At 57.4% G+C, this 12381-nt stretch overlaps 1 protein-coding gene across 2 annotated transcripts; it reads left to right on the forward strand.

Moving 5' to 3' along the window:
- The first annotated feature begins 227 nt into the window (after positions 1–227).
- HPX (hemopexin) lies at positions 228–4472 on the forward strand. 2 transcript variants are annotated; one of them, XM_070749344.1, is made up of 9 exons: positions 228–618; positions 810–889; positions 1257–1483; positions 1654–1807; positions 1964–2176; positions 2260–2376; positions 2709–2839; positions 3026–3170; positions 4174–4472. In XM_070749344.1, the coding sequence occupies exons 1-9, from the start codon at positions 491–493 to the stop codon at positions 4455–4457; spliced, it is 1479 nt and encodes a 492-aa protein (XP_070605445.1). In that variant the 5' UTR covers positions 228–490; the 3' UTR covers positions 4458–4472. The 2 variants fall into 2 exon arrangements, with proteins under 2 accessions (XP_070605445.1, XP_070605446.1); XM_070749345.1 differs by lacking the exon at positions 1964–2176 and having other exon boundaries at positions 476–618.
- Positions 4473–12381: the final 7909 nt, after the last annotated feature.

Genomic DNA, 12381 nt, shown 5'->3' on the forward strand with positions numbered 1-12381 from the left:
TGCCATTCAGAGATTCTGGGAAGGTGAAGGGGGGGCTGGGAGGGGCATTCCTGAGCTTGGACTCTTGTCCACTGAGTACACAGAGCAGATAGGCAGAGGGCCTGGGGCCAGCTGGGGAAGGGAGCGGGCCAGGCGTCTCCCCCCCACTCGGACCTCCCACTCAATGGGCCTGCCGCCCCCCCCAAAGGGTCCTGCCTCTGCTCCTGCAGTAGCTCCGGGGTTTCCCTGGATGGGGGCTCAGCTTCCCCCAACAGCCAGGCGGGTCTTCCTCTGGGGCTGAGGGTGGGGAAGGGGCTCCTGCGATTGGGGAAGGGGCTTTAGCAGCCGCAGCAGGTGCAGGTCCAACTCCGCTGCTTAGCCTGGGGAGTGTGTGTGCGTGTTGCGGGGCGGGCTGCACTGCCCTCTAGGGAGGAACAGCCATGATGGGGCATGAGGGGTTAAAGGGGTGGCCCTCTTCAGCCGTGGGCTGGGTACTTTCCCCGGTTGCGAAATGTCCCACTGCCCCCATATAAGAGGCTGGGCACCAGGGCTGGGCTGGCAGTGCAGCAGCAGCATGGGAGTCCTCTCTGCAGCCCTCTGCCTCAGCTGGGCCCTGGCCCTGGCTGGCACCCACCCCTTGTGAGTGGCTGTGGGCAGGAGGGCCGGGGGTGGTGGTGTGGGGAAAGGAAGGGGTCGGGGGCTGGTCTCTCTGCCCTGGTGTGCAGGGCGCCATCCCTTTTCCCTGGACGATGGGACTTGCGGTGGGGGCCTTGAGCCCTTTTGGGTGGTGGGAGGGGGTGCCCTGAAAGGCCAAATGTTCCCTCTGGTAGGGGGCCCTCTGGCGGCCATGGCAACAGGACAGTCGGGACCTGGCACCACCTGGGCTCGGAACCCCCAGCCAACAGCACTGGTGAGTGGGCTGCCCCCTGGGTGGGAGATGCTGCTCTTTGCATGGGTCCCACCTGCTCACCGCAAATCTCCTTCCCTGGGGGGTGGGGGTGGGCAGAATTCTCCCGCGGGGACACCATTGAGTCCCACCCTGAAGTCTTCAGCCCTGGGAGCACAAAGGAAGAGCACGAAGGGGGGACGGGGCTGGGAGGGGGGAGCCTTCGCCCTCAGCCAGAGGAGTCCCCCAGGTCTGCAGATAGGGGGCAGTGGCGAGAGGGGGCTGCTGTGGAAATGAGCCCGCTCCCCTCTGGAGGAGTTCCTGCTGAGGGGACCTCCCTGCAGGGTGAGTGTGTATCACTGACTGCCACTTCCGCTCTTCTTCTGCCCAGAGTTAATACAGCGCTGTGCGGACGAGGGGGGCTTTGACGCTGTCACGCTGGACGAGACGGGCACCATGGTCTTCTTCAAAGGCTCTTCAGCCTGGAAGGGCTTCACAGGCGCTGCCGAGCCCATAGAGGACTCCTGGCCTGAGGTCCAAGGGCCCGTCGACGCAGCCCTACGGATCCACTACCACGACCACCCAGGCGGCCTGCACGACAATGTTTTGCTCTTCCAGGTGCTGCCGACTTGCAGGCGGACTTTGGAGGGGCAGCTGGGACCATGGGGGGTGGGGTGGAGGAGGCTGTGACAGGGAGGGGCTGGCTGGCTTGGGCAGAGGCGCATCCAGGGGCCCAGACAGGCAACTGTGGAGTCTGTGCCAAATGGCGGTCTCGCATCCCCTCGCAGGGCAAGAGCGTCTGGGTGTACCACGAAGGGAGACTGAGACCGGGCTACCCCAAGCTGATTGACCAGGAGTTCCCCGGCATTCCAGCCGACCTGGACGCAGCCGTGGAATGCCATCCGAAGGAATGCCCATCCGAGACCATCGTGTTCTTCAAGGGTAAGAAAGGCTCCCTCACGCAAGGACCACCCAAGGCCGGTCTCCGTGCCTTGCCCAGTGGAGGAAGCTGTTTGTTCCTTTGCTCTGGCGGCAGCCCCCTCCTCGGCTCCCATTCCGGCCTCCTCCTGCCCTGACCCACCCACCATTTCCCTGCAGGCTCGAAGGTGTTCACCTATGACCTGCGGACAAAGGCGGTGAAGCAACGTGCCTGGCCAGCCATCAGCCACTGCACCGCGGCTGTGCGCTGGCTGGAACGCTACTACTGCTTTCAAGGCTTCAACTTCCTGCGCTTTGATCCGTTGCGGGGTGATGTGCCGCCCCACTACCCACGGGATGCCCGGGACTACTTCATGCGCTGCCCTGGTAGAGGTAGATCCCCTTGTGGCTGCTGGGAGTGCAGGACAGGCGCTGGGGAGGTGGGAGCCTCATTGCTTTACCCTGCACCCTGACAGGCCACGGGAGGGAGTCCCGGAAGAACGCTACGCTCTGGGGCATCCTCAACGCCTGCAGCGGCCGGCCTTTTCCGGCCTTCTCCTCTGACGATCCTGGCCGCATCTATGCCTTTCGTGGTAAGCAAGCAGGCCGGGGGAGGGGTGTGTGGCAGGCAGGGGAAATGCTGTCTGCTGCAAAGGGCAGCTCAGAGGACCCCCAGTCAGGGAGTCCAGTGGAGGTCGGTGAGTTGGTGCTACGGCCCTGAGTTAGCTGTGCCCAGCCGGGCCCGGAGGTGGCTGCAAGCTAAGTGGGCGGGGAGTTAAGGGCAGGTCCCGATGCTGCCCGGCCCGGCTAGAGGGCCTTTCTCCGCCTGTAGGGGAGGGTTGGACTGGGGTGCCTCATCCTGGGGACACTCCAGCTGAGGACTGGTGGGGCCTCCAACTGCTGCCGGCTCTCCTCCTGCACTCAGGCGGTCACTACTTCCGGGCGGACTCTGTGCGAGATGGGCTGCACGCTTGGCTTTTGAACCACACCTGGTCAGGGCTGGCGGGGGAGGTGGACGCCGCCTTCAGCTGGGCAGATAAGCTCTACTTCATCCAGGTGAGATGCTGGGCTTTGGCACCATGCCACAGACCGCAAAGTGCTCCCGTAGGGTTGGACGAGCGAGCCACCGAATGGAACCGAAACATGGGCCTGCAACAGAGCATCCTGGAGGTCAACTGGGACGGGGAGCAGGGGGGCATCTGAGGCTCCACGGCTGACCTTTCTCTCCCTCCCCCCCTGCAGGGCTCCCAGGTTACCATCTATAGGTCAGAGCACGGCTACAGCCGGGTGGAGGGCTATCCGCGGCCCCTGCTGGAGGAGCTGGGTGTGTCCCAAGCAGACGCCGCCTTCACCTGCCCTCGCTCCTCGGTGCTCTACATCATCCAAGGTGTGCAATCGAAAGGGGGTGGTCACTTTTCTTGGCAAGGGGGCTCAAGGGGTCACTCTCCTCCTTGGCCTAGCTGGGCCCTGGCACCACTTCCATTCCAAAGAGGTTTCTGTTGCAAGTGGTTTAGACCAGTGTTTTTCAACCAGTGTGCCGTGGCACACTAGTGTGCCGCGAGACATGGTCAGGTGTGCCGCGAAGCTCAGAGAGAGAAAGAAAGAAAGAGAGAGAGAAAGAAAGAGAAAGAAAGAAAGAGAGAGAGAGAGAAAGCAAGAGAGAGAGAAAGAGAACAAGAGAAAGAAAGAAAGAGAGAGAGCAAGAGAGAGAGAGCAAGAGAGAGAAAGAAAGAAGAGAGAGAGAGGGAGGGAAGGAGAGAGAGAAAGACATAGAGGGAGGGAAGGAGGGAGAGAAAGAGAGCAAAAAAGAGAGGAAGGAAGGAAGAGAAAAAAAGAGGGGTGGAGAGAGAGAAAGAAAGAGAGAAAGAAAAGAAGGGAGAGAGAATTTTTTTGTCCAAACTTTTTTTGCCCCCCCCCCCCCGCCCCGCTCAATGTGCCCCAGGGTTTTGTAAATGTAAAAAATGTGCCGTGGCTCCAAAAAGGTTGAAAATCACTGGTTTAGACCTCCGATGGGCTACAGAACGAACACAAAACCCCAAAACAAAAACAACCTCAACACTACTCTGACCTCAACACTACTACCCTAACCCAAAAGTCAGGCAGAGGGCCCCCTCCCCGCCTGGTATTGCCCTGAAACTCTGCCCTTCGCTGGCAGCGAGAGGGAGGTGCAACGAGAGGCTGAGCCAGATCCCACCCATGTTTTAGATTTGTGTTTGTGTGTGTGTGTGTGTTTGCGCTCATGCAATGACGTTGTACAGGAGTGAGGGGGAGGGGCTTTGGAGACATGGAGGGGGCCCCTGAGAGACAGGGGACTTGACTTATGTTGGTTTCCAACCCCACATACCCGATCAAGGCTCCCTCTGACCACACGCCCCCTCTTCCCCTCCCAGGAAACCGCCTCCAGCCGATTGACCTGCAGCAGAGCCCTCGCCGCCCGGGGCCGCCACAGCTCCTCCCCCACCCTCGCGTGGACAGCGCCATCTGCACCACCAAGGGGCTCTTCCTGTTCGTGGGCGCGGACTTCCACCAGTACCAGGACGTGGCCCAGCTCGGCGCTGCTACCACCCCGGCGCCAGCCCAGAACACGGCGGCCGTCTTCTTCCGCTGCTCTCCCTCCGGGCCACCCCAGCCTCCTCCCCCGGGAGGGCACCGCCCCGGACACCACCCTCAATAAATGTCCTCCCAGTCATGGGGCCAGTGCGCTTGGTTTTTGTGTACGGTTTGCGTGTGGTTGTCTGTGGGCGTGCGCGGTGCACACCAGCAAGGGAGGGGAGATGGTTGACCAAGACGACGTCCCCCCCCCCGAGCTCAGCAGGGCGGGGGCGCAGGAAGGTCGAAAGGAGTCGGGTTCGGTTCAAGAGGTTTTTATTGCGGCCACTGGGCTTGCGAGGTGGGCGGGGGCGGGGGGAGGTTAGGCAAAAATGCAGACTGTGCCCGAGGCCAGGCGGTGGCGGTACTCGTGCAGGAGGCTGGCGGCCAGCGGGAAGCTGCTCTTCATCTCCAGCTTGCCCGGCACCACCAGGAGGGAGACGGCGGGCCCCAGCCCTTCGGCCAGCTTCTGCAGCATGCGGCGGGCCAGGTAGCCGCGGGCGCGGGCCGGCTCGGCCTCCAGGCTAGCGTAGACCTCGGGCGGCGGGTTGGGCAGCTTCCACTCCAGCTCGCCGATCAGCTGGTTGGTGCGCGCCCTGTCCAGGGCCGAGGGGCTCTCCCGGTAGCAGGCCACGAGCCGGAGCCCCCCGGCGGCCCGCGCCGTCACGAAGCTGCCCCGGACCAGCACCTCCGCCTCCGCCTCGCCCTCCGCCTCCGCCTCCGCCCGCCAGGCCATGACGGCCCAGCAGAGCCAGTCGTAGCTCTGCTCCAGCTGGCGGAGGAGCGAGGCGGCCAGCCGGGCCGGGTCGGGGGGCTCGACCTGCTCCAGGGCGCGCTCGGCGTCCTCCTGGGCCTGCTGGCGGAAGTAGCCCTTGCACTGGGCCAGCGCCTCCTTCACGCGCTTGTGCAGCGCGGCCACGCGCGGGTCCCAGACGCCCAGCAGCAGCGCCGGGTCGCGCTTGGCCAGCGCCGCCTGGCACAGCAGGCACAGCAGCCCGGCACCCAGCACCGCGTTCAGCTTCTGGCAGAAGAGCGCCATCTGCGGGCGGCGCGGGCGGTGGCGCTGCACGGCCTCCTCCAGCAGCGGGCGCCGCAGGGTGAGCACGGCGTCGCCCTGCAGGCGGCGCCACAGGACCAGCAGGCGGCGCTCCAGCTTCTCCCGCGCGCAGCCCTGCGCGAAGAGCTCCGTCTCCAGCGGCGCGGCCGTGGACGGCGCCCGCAGCGCCAGGCACAGCTGGCCGAAGGCGGCGGCCACGCAGTCCTCGCAGGCGCCCAGCCCGCCGTCGTCCTCCAGCAGCCCCGGGCCCGCCGCCAGCTCCCGCTCCAGCAGCTCCACCTCCCGGCTCACGAAGGCCAGCTCCTCGCCGCTGGCCGAGCCCTGCAGTTGGGCGACCACCCCCAGGGCCAGCGAGCGCAGCGACTGCAGGAAACCCACCGGCTCCAGGCACTGGGAGAAGAGCGCCATGCCGCGTCCTGCGGGGAGAGGCGGGGGGGGGGGACTGAGCGGGCTGGCCCGGCACCCTCGCCCATCCTGCCGCTGCCCCTCCCGCTCCACGGCCCCTGACTGGATGCTGCCCCCGCCGGCTCAGGGTGGCCACTGGAAGCCCACGGAGGAATTCTGAGCTGGGGGAAGCCTGGCGGGGGGAGGGGGCGGGGGGCTTTGGCGGCAGAGTGACCCTAGAGCGGCCACTGGGGGGGAGAAGGTGGAGGGGGGTGGAAAAGAGGCGGGCAAGACCCCCCCTCCCGTGACAAGGCTCCAAAGCCCGTTTAATGGCCTGCATTCCGCTGGCCCAGGTTGTATTGGGAGGCTGGGTGGCCAGGAGGCGTCCTCAGCACTCTGCCCTTGCACTGCCCTCTAAGGCCGGCAGGGGGAGGGGGAGGAGGAGGAGGAGGGGCCTGCCCTCCAGCTGTGCGGTGGGTGAGATGGCCAAGGGCATCTAGGGCCTGGCTCACCTGAATCCCTGCCAGGGGTCAGCTGGGCAGGGGGGGGTAAGAGGGGGGCGAGGAGGTTTCAAATCTTTGTCAAGGTGGTTCAGAAGAAACCTTGAGGTTTTCAATCCCCCCCTTCCCTCCCCCCCCGCATACATAGTCTGGGCTGGTGGGTCAGCCCACATTGGGTGGGGTGGGGCCAACGGACAGCTTTCTCATAGTCCAGAGAAGCCCCCTCCTCAAGGCCCTGGAGTCCAGTGAGGATCGCTCCCTTTCTGACCTCCCGCCCCTCGGGCCTTCCCCTGGGGTTCTGCCTGCCCAGTTCCCTGCTCAGGGCCTCAGAGGGGCCACAGCTAGAGTGGGGGGCTCCGGCTCAGCCTTACCTGTAGGCCTGGCTCTCGCAAGCTTCCACCTGGACTGGGCACCTGCTGGTACCTGCTGCCTCCCTGATAAACCCCCTGCTTATCTCGGCCCCGCCTGCCTAAGCCTCGTGCTCGGAGGTTTGGCCCAGGGCCTCCTCCAGCTGGGCCCCCTCCAGATTCTCAGGGGGGGGGGCAGGTAGACAAGTGTCCCCCTGGAGAGAATGGTGTGTGTGTGACTTGCCTGCCTCCTGTTAGGGGGCCCCCACCTGCTTTTCTCCCTGTTGGTGGCTTTGCGGGTTGAGGCAGCGTGAACCCTTCAAACTGCTTGTGCTCAGTGGGCCCCTCCCCTCCCCCATTGTCCCCTGTTAAGGCCCCCTCCCCACCCCTGAGGCGGAAGGGGCCGCGTGCCAGTTTTCGGAGCTCTGAGGGCTCCGGCGTTTGGCCTGCTTGGCTGGTCTGTTGGGCCCTGGTGGAAAGAGAGGCCCGCCCTGCCCCCCAGCCTTGACCCTGGCCTGAGCAGAGCCCCCCCTCTTCCTCCTCCTCGGAATCTTCAGGGCAGCCCCCCACTTCTCTTCCACTGGAGACTCCCACCCAGAAGGGGTGACTGGCAGCGGGTGGGTCTCCACGGACAGGCGTGGACTCTGGCGGCTGGGGGAGATTGGCAGTGCTGGGGAAAGGGGGCGGAGCTGCTGGCTGTGTGGGGGAGGGCAGCTGTGACCTGGGGGGCAGCACATGGCACTGTTCTTGTGCGATCTCGGGGAGAGGAAAATTGAGGGTGCATAAGATGGGGGGGCTCTTGCTTTGCTCTCCCTGCCCCCTCCCTCGCGGCCCCTCCCAGCATCACGGCAGCTGTGCTGCCAAGGACTCTGTTGGAGTGGCCTCCAGGCCGCCTTCCCGAGTTGCCCCAGGATTCGGAGGCCAACCGGCCAACTGCCCACCTGGCATGCTGACCACTCAGAAGTGCCACGCCCGGGCCCTCCTCCTGCCCCTGAGGTAGAAACCGCGGCTCTGCTGCTCCTCTTCGCCTTCCCCTGGGGGGGGGCGGGCGGGCGCTAAGCGAAGGACCAGCTTTCAGGGTTTGTTATGGATCCATTCAAACATGGTTTTAATGTGAGAATATAAAACGTTAGCAGTGCTAATAATTTTATTGTTTTGTAATTGGCAATATCTCCTCCCGCCTTCTGCACGCAGTTCTTATCTCCTGTTTAAGGCCCAGGGGGCATTTGAAAAAGTTTCATTGTTGGCTCCATAGTAGTTGCCGTAGGCAGCCCCCTCCCCTTCACCTGGTGTGCGGCCCAGGGGAGCCCCCGCCCTCATGCAACAGGCCTCTGGGGACCCCAGGAGGTGGGTGGGCGGGGGGGCACAGCTAGATTGGCTCAGACTAGGCACCCTCACTGCCTGCAGGAGCAAGTGCCAGTCCCAGGGTGACCAGGGACATAACTGGCTTTCCCAAACCTGGGCGGGTGCATGCGTGTGTGTGTGTGGCATCTGAAGCCTTTAATTCATTGGGGTGAACAACGAATATAGCAGAAGCCCCCCAACCAGGCAGAGGAACTAGATGGACCTCTCGCTCTACAGTTAGACAAGGGGCTGCAAGAGAGGGGATGCCCCTCCCAGAAAGGGGGGGCTCTGTCAGGTGGGCAGCCAGTGGGGGGCCAAACTGCCTCTTGGCCGGCCTGGCTGGCAGCTCCTGCTACCCAAACCCTGGGGCTCAGGGGTCACTTGACTGACTTCTTACTAGCAGAGAGGAAAGGATCAAAGACGGGGTGGAAGTCCCAAGAACTTTGGGGGGGGGGAAGAGACCATGTTATGCTAGAATTCACCCTAATACCGAACGGCCCAGGTCAGATTTTGGACATTAAGGGAGCTGACTTCAACAAACTTAAGGGTGGGGGTTGTAGGAAGGATCCTGTCCATGGAAATCTCAATTCAAGGTCTTTGAGGAACTCTGGACCATGAGAAACGTGGCCTGGAGCAGAAACAAGACCACAGGGAAAGGAAAAGACCCTCACTCTCGGGCTCTCCACCGCTGACCTCTCCCGATTCCTCAGAGGTCAGTAAGGGGCCTGCACAGGGGCACCAGCGCGAATGTTCTTTATTTTTACTAGTTTTGTGTATTTGAATATTATTATTTCTAATACTCTTTTTTCAAATTTTTACCAGTATCGTGTATCTTAGTATTATCATATCTTCACTTGACAAAACAAACAAAGTCAGGATTGGCCCCATGAAGACGCTCGGACAAAATGAGGCATGGAAAGGACAAGTGGTCGAAGCCAGAATACCCAGAAGGAGGGAGAGGGGGGGGCCACCTGCAAGGAGGCTCTCAGGGAAGCCCAGACACGCCAGGTGCTGAAACTTGCAGCAAATGCCCCAAATAACAAAGTCTTTCCCTAAGAAAGGAGTAAGAAAATCGGGGGGGGGGGGATTGGTTCGGTAGTGGAGGGAGACGGCAGGAAGGGGGTGGTGGTGAGTGACCCTCGGCCAACTCTGGCAAGGGCGGGTTCTGAGGAGGGCCAGCCAGGCCCCTCTGGGTACCCGGGACTCTTGCCAGCTGGGGCAGAGAGAGAGAGCGTGAGGGGCAGAGAGAGAGGCCTGGATGAACCTGGGGGACCACCAGAGTGGGCTGAGACGCCAAGGAGGGTCATGTCTGACTCGGAGGAGGAGGAGGAGGAGGGAGACCCCGACCCTCTGTTAGAAGAGTGAGAAAAAGACAAGAATACTTGCATGGGGAAAGGGAGCAAGTTTTTAACCTCTAGGGAATTGTTGACCACTGCCCACAGGTATTTCAGGGGGGCCTCATGGGGAAATCGGGGTGGGGTTCCAACACTTGTAATGGAGTCAGTTGGAGGTTTGGGGTTTCCAGACACACTACGCTAACACCCTGCTGTTTCCCTGCGAAAATCCATGGAGTGCAAATGCCCCGTCTGCTGAACCTCTAGACGAGAAAATGTGTGTGTGTGTGTGTGTGTGTGTGTGTGTAATGTTAATTGGCCTTGATCAACTTTGATCTCTCTCCTTTGCCTTCGCCGGGAAAGGGGCCAGGATGGACTGAAATGCTTGTGAAACTAAGCGCTGCTTCTTGTAGAAAAGAGTTTGAGCTGAAATGGCGTCGAGGGAGATTCCTCCTTTGCTCTTCAATCTGCGTTGGCCCGAAACAGAACAGAAGGTGACGGGTTTTTACACAAAAGGAAAAAAAATAGCCAGCCGACCCAAATTGTTGGAGACCAAACAGGAAAGCAAATCAAAAAAGGCAAAGAGAGCAAGAGAACCCCTGGGCCCTTTAGATGCACCTGGGCCAGATAGTTTTCATCCTGGGGTTTGCTCGTCCTGTGGAAGACCGAGCCAAGACTCGGAAGGATCGGGCCCCAGCCAACAAGGTGCAGCTCAGTCGGGTCCAGCCAACAAATAAAACCCTAGGCCCCGAATAGGCCACTGCCGGGCTCAGCAGCAGTAACTGGGAGGGAGGTCAAGGAGTCCGAGCGAGGGGGAACTGGAAGCGTTGCAGCAACACCGGCTCAGAAAATAGCCGAGCTCCAAGGAGCTTGACAAAAATCCAGCCAGAGAAGCTGCTGTCGGTGTGTGTGTGTGCGTGCGTGCGTGCGTGCGTGTCTTCGGACTGGAACCATCCTGAAGGGACAGCAAAGAAGAAGAAGAAGAGGCATTTTGGAAGACTGTAGGGGAGCAAGGCAGATCAGAAACAAGCTCTTCAAGCCGACGGATGGAGGTGGCGGCCACCTTTCCATGACCGCTCTGGAGCTGGGTCAGCCAGGCTAAGATCTTGAGCAGGAGCGGTGTTTGGACAAAGTGTTGGAACCGGGAGAGAGATTGGCCGGCTTATGGATAAATAATTTTTTAAAAAAAATAATCTGTATTAAGTTTCTACATATAAAAATAGAAGAAATAGAAAAAAATCAAAACAAGAAAAAAAACCAAGAAAGACAGACGAACGAACGTATAAACTTGAACAACATATAAAACATATTCAGTTACAGTAGTGTTCTTTATGTGCACATTGTTGTTTGCTTATCAATATTTTTTTCACTACGTACATGTATTTATTTGTTATATAAAAGGTATAATTTGTCTACCGTACTGTTGACTCTCACTATCAAGCAACCTAATGTTAAGTATTTGAAACTAATGTGTGGATTTGTAGGGTTTTCTTTAGTTCTGTATATTATGTTGTCTTCATTTTGCATATTTGTGAGGAAGATACCGATTTAATAATAATAATAATAATAATAACAATAATTTATTAGATTTTTATGCTGCCCCTCTCCAAAGACTTGTTTTGAGAGGTTTTGTTTTCCATTGATTTATGGTGCAACGTTTCTATATTTTCATTTTATCTGAGTACGCAAGGAAGGAGTGTCTAGTTTTCCTTTTCTTTTAAATTTTATATATATAAATTTCTGTTTCAGACATTTGTACCAATTTTTCCGTATTTTGTAGAATTCAGGTTTATCTTTTTCCTGCAGTTCCAAAGAAAATTTAAATATTAGGTTCTAAACTTTTAAAGATTAAAGTAGCAGCTACTGGAGACTTGGAATGCAGGTAAAGAAAAGTGGGGTTGAAAAAGGGAAAGCCCAAGAATATTTTTGTTGATTAGAAATGGAAGTAAAGAAGTTTTAAAAGAATAAAAAGAGAAAATCTTGAGAATAAAAATAAGGGTTTTAAAATCTTTTTGAATGGATTTAAAGCTTTTTTGTATTGACAAATAAATGAATAGTACAGTACAGTATGGGGATTTGAGAGCGCCATCTGCTGGAGGAAAGTAAGTACAACACTCAGTGGAAGAGAGAAAACACAGCTGAACTAAAGAAAAGGGACTGGTGAGAATTTTTAAGGAGCGCCTGGTTTCTTTTCATTATTTGGTTTAGCTTTTCTTTGGCTGTGGAAGATATAAGACTTTTGAGTTGATTTGTACTAAAATTAGGACGAAATTGAAATTGGAAAATTAGAAAAGTTCATTAATTGTGGTATAATATAAAAGTTGGGAAAATGGTAAATTGAAAATTGAGTTTTGGATGTATGAAGTATTACTTGGGATGTTAAAAATTGCACATGTAATATTAAAAGGTATTGTAGAGCCAGAAAAACAGCTGAAACATATAGAACAGGAAATAGGAGAGGAACTGGCAAAAGAGAATACTACTACTAGAACTACTAATACTACTACTAGTAGTAATAGAATTGAAAGGGATCCTGGAGGTCTTCTAGTCCAACCACTCTAGTACACTACGTCAGAAGCAAGACGTTCAGAATGAGCAAAGCTACAATTGGTAAAAAAGAATAGAAAGGGGAAACAAGCAGGAAAAAGGAGATAGAGAGGAGAACCAGAGAATTTCACTGAGATTTACAGTGATACCGAAAGGACAGAGAGGGAAAAGGGGGCAGTGCTCCCCCCAAAAAGAAACAGTTAAAAGGGAAAGAGGAAAACAAGCCAAAAAAGCAAAATTATAGTGAGGGTTACACAAACAAATCGAAAGGTGACAGAAAATATGCAAAAAAAAGATACAATACACATAAAACTAAAAGGGGAAAAAGAAGCCAAGAGAAAGGGATAAAAGGGCATCCAGAAAATTAATACAAAACGGAATGTTAGACCAAGAGAAAACGGTTAAAAAGGGGGAGATTGAGAAGGGAGGAAGAAAAAGAGGTTACACTCTGTGTTGGGAGATATAATAGGTTCCAGGCTTAATTGTTGATTAAATA

Source organism: Erythrolamprus reginae, chromosome 4 (genome assembly GCF_031021105.1).
Source record: "Erythrolamprus reginae isolate rEryReg1 chromosome 4, rEryReg1.hap1, whole genome shotgun sequence".
Lineage (NCBI taxonomy): Eukaryota > Metazoa > Chordata > Lepidosauria > Squamata > Dipsadidae > Erythrolamprus > Erythrolamprus reginae.